Consider the following 20,339-nt stretch of genomic DNA (forward strand, 5'->3'; position numbering starts at 1 on the left):
GGACATTTGTGTTGGTTCCAAGTCTTTGCTATTGTAAACAGTACCCCAATGAACATACATATGCATGCGTATTTATAATAGAAAAATTTATAATTCTTTGGGTATATACCCAATAATGGGATTGCTGGGTCAAATGGCATATCTATTTCTAGGTCCTTGAGGAATCGCCACACTGTCTTCCACAATGGTTGCACTAATTTGCACTTCCAACAACAGTGTAAAAGCGTTCCTATTTCTCCACATCCTCTCCAGCATCTGTTGTCTCCAGATTTTTTAATGGCTCCTTTATTTTAAATATTATTTTATTTATTTTTATTTTACTTTACATTCATTTTATCCTATTTCCTCAATATGTAAAAAAAGTAAGTACCATAAATTTTAAATTTAACAATCAATCATTAGTAGAAGTAACAAAAAAAATGGGTATGAGGAAGATGCCAAGTAGAGATGCCAGAAAATAAAACACATAAATAAACAAGTTGTGCATGTTTAGAGTGAAACCTGAGGACACAGACTCTGAGAACCTTGTGCTCAATTGTATATGAAGATGTTCAGTGATATTTAGTGTCCAAAAAGCTGGTCATTTCTGTAAAATAAAATTTGTACGTGGTCTGCTCATAAAAGGAATTCAAAAGGGATGAAATCACAAACTTGCAAAACCAGGAGACACTCAGTGTATTCAGTATTCGCCCATTTCCATTCTGTTAGGAAGAGAAAAGGGATGGGCTATACCTTCCTGAAAAGTGAGACAAGTGGTTTTTAAGATGCTTCTTTAGGGAGCTGTCCATTCAATCACTCCAACCGTGCTCTGACACAGGATGGAAGGACTAGACTTGCTGAGTCTTCCAGCTTTCATTTTTCTACCATGCCAAATGCTTCTTGCCATCAAATGTCAGAATCCAACTTCTTCAGCTGTTCACTCTCGGGCTCACACCAGCGGTCTGCCAGGGGCTCTCCAGCCTTTGGACACAGACTGAAGGCTGCACTGTTGGCTTCCCTACTTTTGAGCCTGTGGGACTCGGACTGGCTTCCTTGCTCCTCAGCTTGAAGGGACTTGACCTGTGACGGTGTGAGCGAATACTCCTCAATAAGCTCCCCTTCAAATGTGTGCATCTATCCTATTAGTTCTGTCCCTCTAGAGAATCCTGACTCATACCATGAGAAAAGGGAAGATCTCACTACGTCGACCACATTTCACTGATGAGAACTCATCCCACAGAGAGCAGCGGATGTGCAGGAAGTAGAGAGGGGTTGGGGGACATTGTCCATAAAAGAACAGATGCAGCATAACTGAACTCACTATGAAAGGAGGGTTTAAATGTTTGTTCACAGCTAATGATGCCTTGTGTCACGACTTCCACAAGGTTTCAGAAATAGTTTCTATTAACAAATATAATACTTTATCTAGGCTTTTCCCTCACAGCTTATATTTCCTTTCTAGGCAGCAGCACAGAATGATATCTTCAGAATTCTCCCTAATCTTCTGTGAGCTCCTGGTGCAGTTCCTGGAAAAAAAGCCTGCATGGGGAAGGGAGCCCTCCTCAGGTGCAGCCCTGAGGCTGTCACACCACCTCACCCACCACTGCCCCTCAGTCACCTGGTCAACATTTCTGTGTTAAACTTCCTGAAACACAGCATTTAGCAGTAACTTTCCTATTTAAAAAACACTCAAGTTCTGTTTATCTCTGCAGACACCTGTCCTTTCTGGAATGCAGGTTGTTTTGAGTGTGTAGTAATTGATAATTGATAGAAGGTTTGTGTGCAACTTGTCATCTTCCACAGTGTACCCACCATTGGGTTGACACCAACAAGCAAGCAGGTGGACTCACTCAGCTGGAGGATGAGGCATTTCCATAGCCGGTGACCCCAGTGGAGCTCTCACCCTCCAAGAACAATCGGACTCATAACTCTGGCAAATATGCAGCCAGCAATGGGGACCAATGCCTGTCCATGAGAAGGTTTCCTTTATTTAACTCCCATTTAACAAATGGAAGCTATTGCTTCTGCCTGAAATGCGTGCATGTGTTTTTATTTTCTGTAAAAGGGACTCACACAGAAACACCCACGAAAGCTTACAGTGAATCTAATGGAGCTACAGAAAATCATACATGATGTGCCTCATGGCCAGGTCCCCACTTCTCACTAAAGGACATTCCTGATGGGATTCATCAGAACTTGCTGGCTTTCCATAGACATGGATCTACCTCTACGCACTTTGGGACCTTAACCTCTGAGAAGGGACAGAAATTACAGAACCTATAGAAAACATATATATATATATATATATATATATATATATATATATATATATATATATATATATTTTTTTTTTTTTTTTGAATCGTCAAAGTTCCCTTTATTTGAACAAGGCCAGGTAGCACAAAACATGCATGAGTATTGTAATGTGAATCACATTTGTAGAGGACATTTTCATTTTCTCTGTAGCCCAAGGCAGTGGGTTGTCAGTTATTCCTTCTAAGATTAATCTTTCTGCATCAGAGAGATGGAGATTAAGCATTCAGGGCATGATGACTTATGCACAGATGAATTTGATTTTCTTTTTTTTTAAATTTTTTATTGGATTATAGGTTTTGGGGTACATGAGCAGAGCATGCAAGACAGTTGCGTAGGTACACACATGGCAGTGTGCTTTGCTTTTCTTCTCCCCTTCACCCACATTTGGCATTTCTCCCCAGGCTATCCCTCCCCACCTCCCCCTGCCACTGGCCCTCCCCTTTTCCCCCCAATAGACCCCAGTGTTTAGTACTCCCCTTTCTGTGTCCATGTGTTCTCATTTTTCATCACCCACCTATGAGTGAGAATATGCGGTGTTTCATTTTCTGTTCTTGTGTCAGTTTGCTGAGGATGGTGTTCTCCAGATTCATCCGTGTCCCTACAAACAACACAAACTCATCATTTCTGATTGCTGCATAATATTCCACGGTGTATATGTGCCACATTTTTCCAATCCAGTCTATTATCGATGGGCATTTGGGTTGATTCCAGGTCTTTGCTATTGTAAACAGTGCTGCAATGAACATTCGTGTACATGTGTCCTTTATAGTAGAACGATTTATAGTCTTTTGGATATATACCCAGTAATGGGATTGCTGGGTCAAATGGAATTTCTATTTCTAAGGCCTTGAGGAATCGCCACACCGTCTTCCACAATGGTTGAACTAATTTACACTCCCACCAACAGTGTAAAAGTGTTCCTTTTTCTCCACATCCTCTCCAGCATCTGTTGTCTCCAGATTTTTTAATGATCGCCATTCTAACTGGTGTGAGATGGTATCTCAATGTGGTTTTGATTTGCATCTCTCTGATGACCAGTGACGATGAGCATTTTTTCATATGATTGTTGGCCTCATATATGTCTTCTTTCGTAAAGTATCTGTTCATATCCTTTGCCCACTTTTGAATGGGCTTGTTTGTTTTTTCCCTGTAAATCTGTTTGAGTTCTTTGTAAATTCTGGATATCAGCCCTTTGTCAGATGGGTAGACTGCGAAAATTTTTTCCCATTCTGTTGGTTGCCGATTCACTCTACTGACTGTTTCTTTTGCCGTGCAGAAGCTGTGGAGTTTCATTAGGTCCCATTTGTCTATTTTGGCTTTTGTTGCCAATGCTCTTGGTGTTTTGTTCATGAAGTCCTTGCCTACTCCTATGTCCTGGATGGTTTTGCCTAGATTTCCTTCTAGGGTTTTTATGGTGCCAGGTCTTATGTTTAAGTCTTTAATCCACCTGAAGTTAATTTTAGTGTAAGGTGTCAGGAAGGGGTTCAGTTTCTGCTTTCTGCACATAGCTAGCCAGTTTTCCCAGCACCATTTGTTAAACATGGAATCCTTTCCCCATTGCTTGTTTTTGTCAGGTTTATCAAAGATTATATAGTTGTATGTATGCTGTGTTGCCTCCGGTGCCTCTGTTTTGTTCCATTGGTCTATATCTCTGTTTTGGTACCAGTACCATGCTGTTTTGATTACTGTAGCCTTGTAGTATAGTTTGAAATCCGGTAGTGTGATGCCCCCGCTGTGTTCTTTTTGCTTAGAATTGACTTGGCTATGCGGGCTCTCTTTTGGTTCCATATGAAGTTCATGGTGGTTTTTTCCAGTTCTGTGAAGAAAGTCAATGGTAGCTTGATGGGGATAGCGTTGATTCTGTAAATTACTTTGGGCAGTATAGCCATTTTCACGATATTAATTCTTCCTAACCATGAACATGGAATGTTTCTCCATCTGTTTGTGTCCTCTCTGATTTCGTTGAGCAGTGGTTTGTAGTTCTCCTTGAAGAGGTCTCTTACATTCCTTGTGAGTTGTATTCCAAGGTATTTTATTCTTTTTGTAGCAATTGCAAATGGCAGTTCGCTCTTGATTTGGCTTTCTTTAAGTCTGTTATTGGTGTAGACGAATGCTTGTGATTTTTGCACATTGATTTTATATCCTGAGACTTTGCTGAAGTTGCTTATCAGTTTCAGGAGTTTTGGGGCTGAGGCAATGGGGTCTTCTAGGTATACTATCATGTCGTCTGCAAATAGAGACAATTTGGCTTCCACCTTTCCTATTTGAATACCCTTTATTTCTTTTTCTTGCCTGATTGCTCTGGCTAGGACTTCCAGTACTATATTGAATAGGAGTGGAGAGAGAGGGCATCCTTGTCTAGTGCCAGATTTCAAAGGGAATGCTTCCAGTTTTTGCCCATTCGGTATGATATTGACTGTTGGTTTGTCATAAATAGCTTTTATTACTTTGAGATACGTTCCATCGATACCGAGTTTATTGAGGGTTTTTAGCATAAAGGGCTGTTGAATTTTGTCAAATGCCTTCTCTGCGCCAATTGAGATAATCATGTGGTTTTTGTTTTTGGTTCTGTTTATGTGGTGAATTACGTTGATAGACTTGCGTATGTTGAACCAGCCTTGCATCCCTGGGATGAATCCTACTTGATCATGATGAATAAGTTTTTTGATTTGCTGTTGCAATCGGCTTGCCAATATTTCATTGAAGATTTTTGCATCTATGTTCATCATGGATATTGGCCTGAAGTTTTCTTTTCTCGTTGGGTCTCTGCCGGGTTTTGGTATCAGCATGATGTTGGACTCATAAAATGATTTGGGAAAGATTCCCTCTTTTTGGATTGTTTGAAATAGTTTTAGAAGGATTGGTACCAGCTCCTCCTTGTGTGTCTGGTAGAATTCGGCTGTGAACCCATCTGGACCTGGGCTTTTTTTGTGTGGTAGGCTCTTAATTGCTGCCTCGACTTCAGACCTTGTTATTGGTCTATTCATAGTTTCAGCTTCCTCCTGGTTTAGGCTTGGGAGGACACAGGAGTCCAGGAATTTATCCATTTCTTCCAGGTTTACTAGTTTATGCGCATAGAGTTGTTTGTAATATTCTCTGATGATGGTTTGAATTTCTGTGGAATCTGTGGTGACTTCCACTTTATCATTTTTTATTGCATCTATTTGGTTGTTCTCTCTTTTCTTTTTAATCAATCTGGCCAGTGGTCTGTCTATTTTGTTGATCTTTTCAAAAAACCAGCTCTTGGATTTATTGATTTTTTGAAGGGTTTTTCGTGTCTCAATCTCCTTCAGCTCAGCTCTGATCTTAGTAATTTCTTGTCTTCTGCTGGGTTTTGAGTTTTTTTGATCTTGCTCCTCTAGCTCTTTCAATTTTGACGATAGGGTGTCAATTTTGGATCTCTCCATTCTCCTCATATGGGCACTTATTGCTATATACTTTCCTCTAGAGACTGCTTTAAATGTGTCCCAGAGGTTCTGGCACATTGTGTCTTCATTCTCATTGGTTTCGAAGAACTTCTTTATTTCTGCCTTCATTTCGTTGTTTACCCAGTCAACATTCAAGAGCCAGTTGTTCAGTTTCCATGAAGCTGTGCGGTTCTGGGTCGGTTTCTGAATTCTGAGTTCTAACTTGATTGCACTATGGTCTGAGAGGCTGTTTGTTATGATTTCAGTTGTTTTGCATTTGTTGAGCAGTGCTTTACTTCCAATTATGTGGTCAATTTTAGAGTAGGTGTGATGTGGTGCTGAGAAGAATGTGTATTCTGTGGATTTGGGGTGGAGAGTTCTGTAAATGTCTATCAGGTTTGCTTGCTCCAGGTCTGAGTTCAAGCCCTGGATATCCTTGTTGATTTTCTGTCTGGTTGATCTGTCTAGTATTGACAGTGGAGTGTTAAAGTCTCCCACTATTATTGTGTGGGAGTCTAAGTCCTTTTGTAAGTCATTAAGAACTTGGCTTATGTATCTGGGTGCTCCTGTGTTGGGTCCATATATGTTTAGGATCGTTAGCTCTTCTTGTTGTATCGATCCTTTTACCATTATGTAATGGCCTTCTTTGTCTCTTTTGATCTTTGTTGCTTTAAAGTCTATTTTATCAGAGATGAGAATTGCAACTCCTGCTTTTTTTTGCTTTCCATTAGCTTGGTAAATCTTCCTCCATCCCTTTATTTTGAGCCTTTGTGTATCCTTGCATGTGAGATGGGTTTCCTGGATACAGCACAGTGATGGGTTTTGGATTTTTATCCAATTTGCCAGTCTGTGTCTTTTGATTGGTGCATTGAGTCCATTTACATTTAGGGTTAATATTGTTATGTGTGAATTTGATACTGCCATTTTGATGCTAAGTGGCTGTTTTGCCTGTTAGTTGTTGTAGATTCTTCATTATGTTGAAGCTCTTTAGCATTCAGTGTGATTTTGGAATGGCTGGTACTGGATGATCCTTTCTATGTGTAGTGCCTCTTTTAGGAGCTCTTGTAAAGCAGGCCTGGTGGTGACAAAATTTCTGAGTACTTGCTTGTTCGCAAAGGATTTTATTTTTCCTTCACTTCTGAAGCTCAGTTTGGCTGGATATGAAATTCTGGGTTGAAAGTTCTTTTCTTTAAGAATGTTGAATATTGGCCCCCACTCTCTTCTGGCTTGTAGTGTTTCTGCCGAGAGATCTGCTGTGAGTCTGATGGGCTTCCCTTTGTGGGTGACCCGACCTTTCTCTCTGGCTGCCCTTAGTATTCTCTCCTTTATTTCAACCCTGTTGAATCTGACGATTATGTGCCTTGGGGTTGCTCTTCTTGCGGAATATCTTTGTGGTGTTCTCTGTATTTCCTGCAGTTGGGTGTTGGCCTGTCTTGCTAGGTGGGGGAAATTTTCCTGGATGATGTCCTGAAGAGTATTTTCCAGCTTGGATTCATTGTCTTCGTCCCCTTCTGGTACACCTATCAAACGTAGGTTAGGTCTTTTCACTTAGTCCCACATTTCTTGTAGACTTTGTTCATTCCTTTTTGCGCTTTTTTCTCTGATCTTGGTTTCTCGTTATATTTCATTGAGTTGGTCTTCGACTTCAGATATTCTTTCCTCTGCTTGGTCAATTCGGCTATTGAAACTTGTGTTTTCTTCGCGAAGTTCTCGTATTGTGTTTTTCAGCTCCTTTAATTCATTCATATTCCTCTCTAAGTTATCCATTCTTGTTATCATTTCCTCAAATCTTTTTTCAAATCTTTTTTCAAGGTTCTTAGTTTCTTTGCATTGATTTAATACATGCTCTTTTAGCTCACCAAAGTTTCTCATTATCCATCTTCTGAAGTCTAATTCCGTCATTTCGTCACAGTCATTCTCCGTCCAGCTTTGTTCCCTTGCTGGTGAGGAGTTTTGGTCCTTTCTAGGAGGCGAGGTGTTCTGGTTTCGGATGTTTTCCTCCTTTTTGCGCTGGTTTCTTCCCATCTTTGTGGATTTGTCCGCTGGTCGTCTGCGTAGTTGCTGACTTTTCGATTGGGTCTCTGAGTGGACACCCAGAATGTTGATGATGAGGTATTTCTGTTGCTTGGTTTTCCTTCTACCAGTCTAGCCCCTTCGCTGTACGACTGCTGAGGTCCGCTCCAGACCCTGCTTGTCTGGGGTGCACCTCTAGCAACTGTGGCACAGTGAGGGATGCTACCAGTTTCTTTTTCTGCTATCTTTGTCCCAGGATGATGCCTGCCTAATGTCAGTCTTTTGGATATAGAGGGGTCAGGGAGCTGCTTGAGGAGGCAGTTTGTACGTTATATGGGCTTAATTGCTGAGCGGTGTGCTCTGTTGTTCATTCAGGGCTGTTAGGCTGCTATGTTTGATTCTGCTGCAACAGAGCTCATTAAAAAACCCTTTTTTTTCTCAAATGCTCTGTGTTGAGGGGTTTGGGCTTTATTTTTGGATGTTCGATGAGGTGTCCTGCCCAGCTAGAAGGCAGACTAGCCACTGTTTGGCTGCCAAGGCTCCGCCCTGCTGTTGTGTGATTCGCCCTGTTCCTGCAGGCTCTGCTGTGGTCTCCGCCACACCCTGTGGCGGAATCTCTTCATTGTAGCGTGTTGCCTCAGCAACGGCAGGCTGCATCAGCAGTGGGCGTGTATCTCAGTAGGGATGGGTTGCCTCGGCAACAGCTGGCTGCGTCAGCAGTGGGCGTGTATCTCAGTTGGGGCGGTTTGCCTCGGCAACGGCTGGCTGCATCAGCAGTGGGTGTGTATCTCAGTTGGGGCGGGTTGCCTCGGTAGTGGTGTACGCCCCTCCCCCACAGAGCGTCTCGGACCGTCTGCTCGGGATAGTTTGAAATCGCGGTTTTGTTCGTCCCACTGGGTATCCCAAACCATCTGTCCCTGCAATCCCCTGGGCTGGGCTACTGTCCAAGTCTCGTTCAGTCTCAAGTCCAGCCCTCTCAAGTCCCAGGTTGCCGGTTCAACAGCGCACCCGGACAAGCGCGCCCTGTGGGGATTGCTGGGTAGGGCCGGCCGCTGCCGCCCCGGCTGCCAGCTTCGCCAGGCAGACCTACTGCCTGGCGTCCCGTGTCTTTTTATACTTGGGAATTTCCCCGTTCTGTGGGCAACAAAGATCAGTCTGGAAATGCAGCTCGGACTCACCGTTTGCGGATTCAACACAAGCTCCACTCCTGGGTTGTTCTCACAGCGCCATCTTGAGTCCTCCCCTCTCGAAAACATATATTTTATGAATCCTCTAACGAGGAGTCCTAATAGGAATAGCCCCACCCACTTTTCCTATAACTGGCATAATTCCCAGGAACCCACTTCAAGAACCTGTGGTACTTGAAGATAATTTAAGCTTGGCATGCCAAGGAACAGCTAGAGGAGGAAAGTCACAATCCTTCTATATAAGTTCATTCATTCTAACATATTTATGACTCTGGAGCAGGATGGTGATAATGGGGCAGTCTGTGCATAGATGAAGAGGGGAACAGGGGAACTCTGCACCTTATGTTCAACTTTGCTGTGGTCTTAAAACTACTTTTTGATACATTGTATGTAAAAAGGGTGGTGGAGAAATTTTGGAATACACTTTGGCCAATTTTTAGGAATGATATTTAGTCTTATGTTACTAGCAATTGTGCTCCAAATTTTCTATGTATCTGCTTTTAATACTTAGGTCTGCATAAACTCTCCATGGGAAATGTTCCATCAGCTGGATTGATTGTTGCCTTTACCATTCTGAGGATCTTGCACATACAGCCACATTTGAAAGAAATGTTTCCTATATAGAGTGCATACATGTTTCTATTACTCATGTTCCTCAATTGCTTGGCCCATTTTCTAAACAACTTGAAAGACTGTAATTGCTGTAATCTCAAGTTCAGGGCCGCTGCCTCCTCCCTGGTGTTTTTGACACTCTCAGGATGTGGTTTTGACACTGTGTCTCTTGAACAGTAATACACGGCCGTGTCCTCAGGTCTCAGGCTGCTCAGCTCCATGTAGGCTGTGCTCGTGGACTTGTCCGCGGTCATGGTGACTCTGCCCTGGAACTTCTGTGCGTAGTTTGTGTTACCATTATCAGGGTAGATCCATCCCATCCACTCGAGCCCTTGTACAGGGGTCTGTCGCACCCAGTGCATAGTGTAGCTTGTGAAGGTGTATCCAGAAGCTTTGCAGGAGACCTTCACGGAGGCCCCAGGCTTCTTCACCTCAGCCCTAGACTGCACCAGCTGCACCTGGGAGTGGGCACCTGTGGAGAGGACACAGGAGTGGGTGACATCTCACTTGACTGGCCTGGTTTCTCCCTCTGCCCTGGGACTGGGGAGCCGCTTACCTGTTGCTGCTGCCACCAAGAAGAGGATTCTCCAGGTCCAGTCCATGATGACGAGCTGTGCTCTGGGGCTTCTCTGAGGAAGGGTGTGGTTGTTGGGTGATGCTCTCAGACACAGAGGTCTCTATATTCACCTCAGTTATTTGCATATTTATGAAGGATGATAGTTATTAGCCCAATTCCTGACCCAGTATGAGAAAGAGCAAATAGACAACACATGGACGACACAATCGTAGAAGCTGAGGGTTCAATCCACAATCTTGTTAGAAGACATGTGTCCCCAACACATCCCTTAACTCTGTGTTGACAGAGCTTCCCCCACTGGGGAACAGGCTCCTGCAGGACACGCACCTCACTTTGAACCCACATTTGAGTGTCTCAGGGGCAACTTGGATCATTTCTAGACCTTGATAGGTGAGTGTGTTATTTTGGGAATGAGTGTGTTACTCCAAAGTGGAACTTATAAATAAGAATCTCTTCCTGATCTCCAGCTGCTTACTGTTAGGCTATCTAGCAGAGTTTGAAATCTACATTGTAAAAGTGGGTCTCATTACAACATTCAGTTTGACAAATATTCACAATTGAACAGGATATTTATGTGAACACCAGCAGTCCTTGTGAAATACTTATTTTAGATATTTTTAAAGGAAGTCCCAGGACCTGAGAGGAAACGGTCCCCAGCCTCCTATGCCGTGCACCTGCTCCAGCAGGAACCTGTGCTGGGTGTGTCCTGAGCGCCCCCTGCAGCCCAGCTCTCATTCTGCAAGCAGGTGACACAGTATATTCCTGCCAGTGTCTCTAGCCCAGTATAAAGTGTCTGTGCCCAGGCCCAGAATTCTCTTTTAGTGACACCATATGCTACACACACCATCTTTTTAAATACTGAATTGTCCTCAGGAAACCCAGAAAAGACTGCAGGGTAACCCTAAGGAAAGATCTCATGCATCACCAGGGAGACCTTTCCTAGAGCTCAAGAGGCACTGAATCACTGGACACATGGAGAATCTAAAAACTCTTCAGGGTTTTGGGGGAGAGTCTTATTTCCTTTAGGATCCTGCAGTTGATTCTTGCACCTGAGAATACGTACAAGTGCAGGTGCACACACACACACACAGACACACACACACACACTCACACGTTGTAGCTGGGTTTTATGTTAATTGGTCCCATGTTTTTCCTATGGAGGTGTTTGAGATCCTGGTATGTTCTCATTATTAATCCTTTGCTAGATGGGTAGTAATGTCTTTTTACTTCACACTGTGAGAGACATGATGTCACCATTCACAGGTGCATTCCTGGATATACACACAATGTCGATGGAAAAGAGTCATTTGGCAATGTTTTATTAGACAGCCTCTGCCTGATGTCTCTAAGAGTCTGTACTTCTTACAATAACAACTGGATGTTATTCTGTACTCATTACTGACATAGTGTCACTGTTTTGTGTCAAAAATGAATCCACAGTCTAATGCAATTATATTTGTTCCTATTTTGAGGGGCAGTTTTTCAGGTTTTTTCATAACCCAGAATGTTATTTTCTTTTGGAGAAAATGGGTCTAGCAATGTTTTTCAGTCTGGCCACGAAATTCTGGACTCAAGTGATCTTCCCACATTAGCATTTTGTCTAGTTGAAAATATAGGCACATGGCACAGTGTCCAGCTGATTATTCTTAAATTCCGCTATTTCTCATTCTCTCTGCTAAACCAAGTGATTTATTGCTCTCATGGAGCTGTCAGCTTTTCATTACTTACTCACAATAAAAATATATTATGTGCAGAAGGAGAACGTTAAGGTAGAAATGATTCACATTTGACTGCACATGAAGTCACACAATGTAGAGAGTTCTGTATCTCTGTTTTTATGCCCTGCCCCTTTAACTATAAAAACATAACAGCCTATGCCATGGTGCACACAAAGTTATTCATGATTCTCAGTGTGACATTCCTGCTTCAGGAGCACAACACTGTATGTGAATAGTGGACTCATATAGTCTCACTGTGCCTCTCGCAGGAAGCTCCCCAGGAGCTCTACCATAGGAGTGAGCAGGGGGGAGAATCAGTGGGGTCCCTGTGTTTCTGGCCTATAATGCATGGCATGGAAACTCTGTCTTGTAAGTGAAGCTTGGAGGAGATAAACATCCATCACATCACAGATAGTAATTTTTTCTCCACCGTAGAGATCTGACACCATGGCCTCAACTGAGATATGGGGGAGAGGAAGCACCATCTTCTTGTCAGATCAGCTCAAGGGCAAGACTCTGTCATCCTGAGCTGACAATGAGAGAGTAATGCTCATCTCTTAAGTGTGGTGGACCCTCACTGCCCTTCCTGAGACCTCATGAATGTTTTAGTCTGTTTCAGCTGCTATAAGAGAACTCAACAAAATGGGCGGCTCAGAAATAACATAAACATGTGTTTCTGAATTCCCAAGGCTAGGAAGTTACCGATCAAGATGCTTTTGAGATCGGTATCTGGTGAAGACCCAATTAATGATTCATAGAGGAGCATCATCCTACTCTGTCCTCACATGGTGGAAGGGGAGCCGGAAAACTCTGGATTTCCACATGAGGGCACTAATCTTACTTATAAAGATGGCACCTCAACATCTCCCCAAAATATCTATTCACTTACCAAAGCCCCACCTCCTAACACCCTCATGTTGGGTTTATTCCAACATGGACGCTGTGGGGTAAATAAACATTCAATCTATAGCAGCACATTTTATCGATCAGTAACTTCCATTTACTGTGTTTTCTTAGAATAATTTGCACTGATGTTGAATGGTTGAAATTTACATTTATTTTTATCAGATGTGGTTGTTTCAATGGAAAGCTTGGGGCTTTCTACACCATCACTCCTGTAATTAGATAACTCTATTCATGCTTGTGTTTAAAGTTTCTTTAGTAGGTCCATATGTATTTTAAATATTTTTCTGCTAAGCCGACTGCCAGGATGGAGTTGATTTGTTCACCCTCTTTGATGGTATCACTGTTTGGAAATACACTTTTCTAGCGATTAATGCGGTGAATTCACCTGTTTTATATTTGCCTTTATCCACATATATTTTGGATATGTTAAACTAGGCAATTATTTCATATATTTTTTCATAGTTTTAGATGTTGAGAAAAGCCCCTCTAACGGGGTGTGTTCTCATGTACAACTTGCCCTGGTACCCACACACAGGTCTGCACTCTACAAAGACGGGGTCACCCTCCTGCCATCTGTGGAGCTCACTCTCTGAACAGTGATCTGCAATCCTCTGTGTGTTCTGTGCTCTCCCCACTTCTTGGCCTGTCTGACATCTCAGCTCCTTTTCCTCAGCTTCAGATCTACCTGTTCCTACCTGAGCACTGTGCCTGGAAACTCTCTCAGGAAAGTGCGCATGCATTCGTCAGCGGGCTCCTTTTTATCCTTTCCCTCTCAACAATCACTGTCCTTATTACTAGATGTCAAACATTTTTAAATCATGTTTAAGAAATTCCACTGTGATTGGCATCCAGTGGAAAGATATATCTGGTTTCTGCTGTTACAATTTGTTTGAAAGTGATCATTTTGCACATACATATTAGAATCAATTTTATAATGTCTACCAATATTTATGTATATGTGTGTGTATAATATCCATGAGAATTGCAACTCTGTTCCAGGATGTCCTGCATGATGAAAAAATAATTCTGCAAAACATCCCGGAACAGACGAATGTGAAATTACAATTGTTTGCAGTCTGCACACATTTTCATATGCCTTCCAATAAACTACGAAAAACTTGCGTCCTGTATAAAAATCCGCAGCGTGTTAGCTCTGACAAGGCACCTTTCTCCCTCCACCTACAGGCAGAGCCATGAACTTGGATCATGCATCTGGCTGCTGCTCTTTGATGTGCATGACATGGCTCATGAGAAAGCCCATGCATGTCCTGTGCTCCATTCTCAGAAACAGAGTGAGCTCTGCACTCATCTGAGCCAGAGCCCCTGTTGGGGGTCTTGGGGATTTCCTGAGGGGCAGCTTTGTCTTGCAGAAGACTCAGTGATATTCCAGGCTTTCTTAGCACAGTACAGAAATATAGGAAATTTCCACCCAATCCTCCTTTCTTCTCTCCTTCACTCAGGGACAGGACTCCATCTTATGCCATCAGCTTCACCAGCCTCATTTATCCTCCACATATTTTCCCTCAAAAGGGTTGATGCCCTTCTTGCACAAACGCATGCAAACTTAAGCAACTCCTGGAGATTTCTGCTCGGTAGATCAGTAATGACACACATAGTTTAGCAAAATTATTATAACATGAGTCTGATCCTATTATCAAATTTAAAATATTAAGTATTAATATTAATATTGCATTGATTAATGTTAGTATTAAAATAATAATCAGTGTAAAATATAAAATATTAATCATGGTAATAATCGGTTTTTTCTGTCACCTGGACTGGAACATAATGTCAGTCATTCAATCAAACACGGATTTAGGTGTTGATCTGACGGTACACTACAGGCGTTATTAAAGCCTGTCATCACATGTACACGAATGTTCATTGCAGCACTGTTTACAATAGCAAAGACCTGGAATCAACCCAAATGCCCAATGATAATAGACTGGATTGGAAAAATGTGGCACATATACACCATGGAATATTATGCAGCAATCAGAAATGATGAGTTTGTGTCGTTTGTAGGGACATGGATGAATCTGGAGAACATCATCCTCAGCAAACTGACACAAGAACAGAAAATGAAACACCGCATATTCTCACTCATAGGCGGGTGATGAAAAATGAGAACACATGGACACAGAAAGGGGAGTACTAAACACTGGGGTCTATTGGGGGGAAAAGGGGAGGGCCAGTGGGAGGGGGAGGTGGGGAGGGATAGCCTGGGGAGAAATGCCAAATGTGGGTGAAGGGGAGAAGAAAAGAAAGCACACTGCCATGTGTATACCTACGCAACTGTCTTGCATGCTCTGCTCATGTACCCCAAAACCTATAATCCAATAAAAAATAAAAATAAAGCCTGTCATCACTTTTCTGAGGTCAGGAAGATTGTCCTGGATGAATTTGGTTTTTCTGATTTAATCCAAGCAAAGAGAAGATAATGGAACCCTATGACTTGGCTGTGGAGCTTCTCAGGAATTCCAGCCTGTCTTTTCTGATGTTTGGTTCCACTGTCTTTGGCTGTGCCTAGACAGACCTCACAACTGCTGTCACACAGAGCCCACCGCACAACAAAGTGTCTATCCTCAGCTCTGTCTTGAGTCACAGGTGAGGGGGGCTCTGCGACAGGGTGAGAAGCGCAGGATCAGCTCTTCATCAATATCCCATTCGAAGAAATGACTATCAGTGTCTACTTGCATTTCCCAAATGCGTCCATGCATAGAAGATGGCAGGGGCGTCAAGGCAATGGGAGATAAGAAAGACCCCTCAGCCTTCCAGGTTCTGCAGGAGCCACAGCCTGAGCCACCCCGATTTCCAGGTAATGTGTCTGAGACCTGCGGTTTAGACCACAGGAAGCACACACTCCATTTTCAGAAAAAAGAAGGAGAAAAGGGAAGTGTAAGAATGAAGCGTGGAGGAAAGGAAAATGGAGCAGCAGAGAAAGGGACAAATGGACTAGTCCTGAGCCTGATGTTCAGCTTTAAAGGACAGTGAGGTTCCTCTGAAAATGTCAGGGTTGTAAGGACCATGGGCCGGGATAAGCCTCCCTCTTGGTCCCAATCTGAATCCCAAAGCCTGTTCCAATCAGAGATTCCCACGGAGATGTCTGCCCTGAGTCTGAGTGGAAAACTCTTCCCAGCTTCTCCTGGGCTTCCTCGGGACTCTGATTCTGGTGGCCAGGGGAGGGCCATTTCTGTGCCCAGGGTGACACTCGGGCTTCTGTGGAGGTGAGGATGTGTCCTCCTGCTAAAATAAACACCGGGGTGAAAGGTTTCACATTAAGAGACACTAAGTGTTAGTACAGAATCATAAATCTGAAAGGTTCTCCGAGGAATCCTGATGAGGAGTCAGTCCCAGACCCTGACAGGAAGCCAGCCCTTAGCAGCACGTGCACCTGCCCGAAGACAACCCCGTGCACAGCGCCCGGGCGCCCCCTGGTGGTCGCGGGGTCCCCTGCAGGAGGTTTGTGTCCGGGCTCACACTGACTTCCCCTCACTGTGTCTCGCACAGTAATACACGGCCGTGTCCTCGGCTCTCAGGCTGTTCATCTGCAGATACAGCGAGTTCTTGGCGTTGTCTCTGGACATGGTGAATCGGCCCTTCACGGAGTCTGCGTAGTATGTGCTACTACCACTAGGACTACTAATGTATGAGACCCACTCCAGCCCCTTCCCTGGAGCCTGGCGGACCCAGTGCATGCCATAGCCGCTGAAGGTGAATCCAGAGGCTGCACAGGAGAGTCTCAGGGACCCCCCGGGCTGAACCAAGCCTCCCCCAGACTCCACCAGCTGCACCTCACACTGGACACCTGCAAACACAGAGACACCCTGGTCAGAAACTGCCACAAATATCCACCGTTTATCTCACTCTTATCACTCACACTCAATTTCAACAGTTCTCCATGAATTACCTTTTAAAATAGCAGCAAGGAAAACCCAGCTCAGCTCAGTCTTCATGGTGAGTGCCCTGTGTGCCTTCTGATCAGCAAGAAGAAGCACCTGGGAATCCTGGGGTGGGCTCCTCTCCCAGAGCTGCAGGGTCAGGGCTGCGCTGATTTTCATCAGCAGAGGGAGGGCCCTATTTGCATGTCTCCAGGTATATAGCAAGCTGGGGGGTGAGACACGTAAAGAGAAAGCAGGGCCCCGAGCACATCAGGGTGTCCTGAGGAAAACTGGTGGCAACACCGGGGTTTGAGAAAATGTGCTTATTAAATTGTACTGTGATGGAAACTTTGCACTGATCGCCTTATTTCAGTTTTATCTATGCGTGTAAATTATGATCCACAGGAGTCGATGTTCTCTATTTACAGATGTGAAAGTAAAGCCCACACATGGTCGGGCTCCGTATGTATCTCAGGGTTCATGTCTGGGATGAGCGAGTGCTGGTATCTGGGCCTGTGCTTCTCACCACCGGCCCTGACTCCTCCCTCAGCCAACTCCAGGGCAGAGCTGCACATGCCTAGTGTGGTTTGCAGAAGCCACTGCTGGATCAGAATAGATGTGATTTTGCTGTATTCTCCTGCTTACCTAAAACTATGGAGAGAACTAGGGTTCAGATAGATCTCTGACAATGAACATACTGGCATCTATGTTTCTGCCACTCCTGTCTTGTCTGATACTCAACTTGTTTCATTGTTATAAATTTTATAGGGTTTGATTGACAGATTATGCATTTTTCAGATTTAAAGTATAAAATTGATAATCATGACATAACTATTACCATTATCAAGAAAGTGGACAAGTTAAATTACCTCAACTTTTCTTCTGTCCTTCTACATTTCCTTATCCTTTCTCTTTCCCTTCTTCCAACATATTCACAGACAACTACTAATCTTTTTTTTGCTTTTTTTATACTTTCAGTTCTGGGGTACATGTGCAGATTATGCAGGATTATTACCTAAGTATACACATACCACAGTAGTTTGCTGCATCCATCCCCCGTCATCTACATTAGTTATTTCTCCTGATGTTATTCCCTCCCCAATCCCCCCACCTCCTGTTTCCCCACCCCCAGTCCCCCCATCCCCTCTCTGTGTCCATATGTTCTCATTGTTCAACACTCACTTATGAGTGAGGACATGCAGTGCTTGGTTTTCTGTTCTTGTGTCAGTTTGCTGACAATGACTGTTTCAAGTTTCATCCATGTCCCTGCAAAGGACATGAACTCATCCATTTTTATGGGCGCATAGTATTCCAGGTTGTGTATGTGCCACATTTTCTTTATTCAGCCTATCATTGATGGGCATTTAGGTTGGGTCCAAGTCTTTGCTATTGTAAAAAGTGTCACAATGAACATACATATGCATGTGTCTTAATAATAGAATGATTTATTATCCTTTGGGTGTATACCCAGTAATGGGATTGCTGGGTCAAATAGTATTTCTATTTCTAGATCCTTGAGAAATTGACACACTGTCTTCCACAATGTTTGAACTAATTTACACTCCCACCAACAGTGTAGAAGTGTTCCTATTTCTCTACATCCTCTCCAGCATCTGTTGTCTCCTGATTTTTTAATGATCACCATTCTACCTGGTGTGAGATGGTATCTCAATGTGGTTTTCATTTGCATCTCTGTAATGACCAGTGATGATGAGCATTTTTTTTTATGTTTCTTGGCCTCATAGTTGTCTTCTTTTGTAAAACGTCTGTTCATATCCTTTGCCCACTTTTGAATGGGTTTGGTTTTTTTCTGTAAATCTGTTTTAGTTTTTTGTAGATTCTGGATTGCAGCCCTTTGTCAGATAGGCAGATTGCAAAAATCTTTCCAATTTTGTTGGGTTGCTGCTTCCCTATAATAATTGTTCCTTTGCTATCCAGAAACTTTGGAGTTTAATTAGATCCCATTTGTCTATTTTGGATTTTGTTGCCACTGCTTTTCGGGTTTATATTCACTGTCCTACCAGACCCACACAATGAACCTGGTAACTCGTTTGGAATTGTGGAAACCACTTGGTTTCTGCACCTCTCTGGCTGGGAGCTGCTTTCTGGAGCTGCCTTTTATTCAGCCATCTTGGGATTGACCTTTCCCTTTCTTTATAATTGGAACAGTCACAAAAATCTTCCCTTCCCAAAGTGTCTGTCTGAAAGAATATGAGAGCCCATACTTCTGAAATGTGTTCAAGCCCAACTGTCTTGTCTTATCCCCACTACAGAACTAAGAAATTACTCTGCAGGGGAAAACCATCAATACATGTACCCTAAAGGCACTGCTGCAACCTATCAGGAATGGAGATGGGAACAAGTTTCCCTACCAAAATTGTACTGGGAAGCAGTTCCCCTGTTTCTTATGGCATCAGAGCCTTAGTCTGCAGGGCAGGGCAGTAGATCAGGAAGGTGATGACACAGGTGGAGAGCACTAGAGCTGTGGGAGGAAACACCTTGGGGAAACAGGGAGACTCTACCCCAGGGGAAGGGGCAAGAAAACACAGACCTGCATGTCATCTAGAGAAGGGTCAGGAACAATCGCAAGCTCAGGCCCAGACACAGGGTCACAAAGCCTTCTTAGGAATATGGACCAAGGAATATGGACCTAGGGATATAGAGCCTTTAGTCTAATGCCTTGCACTGATTTAGAAACTGTCGGTAAATAAAACAAGTGCATGAACCTGAGGGAACTGAAAGAGATTGTCTGGAGGACAGAACAAGGTGAAGAGACAAAGTCAGGTAGAAAAGAGAAGGAAGATGCCATTGGAAGATCTGTAGTCTCTGGTGGACATAGAGTAACAGACTTCAATTAGTTCTGAAAATTTTATGTCAGTCTTTAGCAATTTTATATAATAAAACAGTCAGCCTCATCAATGGAATCTTTTTATTCCCATAAGGGATGAGTGTCTATGTGGCCTTGTGGTGAAGTTCTAGTCATGAGGACAGGGGAGATAGTCTGTTGAGGTGTTCTTAGTCCTTCAGAGAGTAGCAGAAATGTCTCTTCCCCACGTGCAGCCAATATTTAATACATGTGTGTGACCCCTGGGAATGCTGTCACCATTCAGTGCATGATGGGAGTCACCTGGGAAGTGGAGCTGACTTCTGGATATATCAGTGTGGAAAGTTGAGAAATGAAACTGCCTGGGCACATGAGCTGTCAAATTATTCAATCCTGGAGGCTCTCACATCAAGCTTTGTGGATTGGCATAGTGGGCTGATACTGTCTACAGCCTCGCCCGGCCTCCTATGCACTTTTCTGCCTCCTGCCTCTTCCCCAGACTCCACCACCTGCACCTCACCCTAGACACCTACAAACATAGAGACATTTTGGTAAGAAACTGTTGCACATAATCATGTTTTTTCACTCATATCCACTCACACTCAATATCTCTAGTTCTCCATTATTTGCATTTTAAAATAGCAACAAGGAAAACCCAGCTCAGCCCTAACTCTATGGTGAGCCCTCTGTGTTCAGAGCTGATCATCAAATCAAAATTCCTGGTAATTCTGACTGGGGCTCTTCTCCAGAGCTGTAGGGTCAGGGCAGGGCTGGTTTTCATCAGTAGGGGAAAGGTCCTATTTGTGTCTCCTCTGTAGAAAACTCTGAGGAGAGAGCGAAGCCCAGAGCAGACGTGAGACTCCTGGAGGAGTGTAGCAGTGATGGCAGCATTTGGGAAACATAATTTCTTACTATATGA

General features: G+C 43.4%; 1 pseudogene and 1 gene segment (V, D, J or C); both read right to left on the reverse strand.

The window, feature by feature from the left end:
• Positions 1–885: 885 nt before the first annotated feature.
• Positions 886–10,145, reverse strand: LOC103791137 (immunoglobulin heavy variable 1-3 pseudogene; annotated as a pseudogene). The gene is made up of 3 exons (XR_013520623.1): positions 10,071–10,145; positions 9,676–9,986; positions 886–960 (listed from the first exon to the last, which is right to left on the reverse strand). The product of XR_013520623.1 is annotated as an immunoglobulin heavy variable 1-3 pseudogene (transcript).
• Positions 10,146–16,191: 6,046 nt separating this feature from the next.
• Positions 16,192–16,788, reverse strand: LOC103795982 (immunoglobulin heavy variable 3-48-like). The segment is given in 2 exon segments: positions 16,192–16,523; positions 16,626–16,788. Coding segments are annotated over 2 exon segments (483 nt in total).
• Positions 16,789–20,339: the final 3,551 nt, after the last annotated feature.

The sequence above is a fragment of the Callithrix jacchus genome, chromosome 8 (assembly GCF_049354715.1).
Source record: "Callithrix jacchus isolate 240 chromosome 8, calJac240_pri, whole genome shotgun sequence".
In the NCBI taxonomy this organism is placed as follows: Eukaryota; Metazoa; Chordata; class Mammalia; order Primates; family Cebidae; genus Callithrix; species Callithrix jacchus.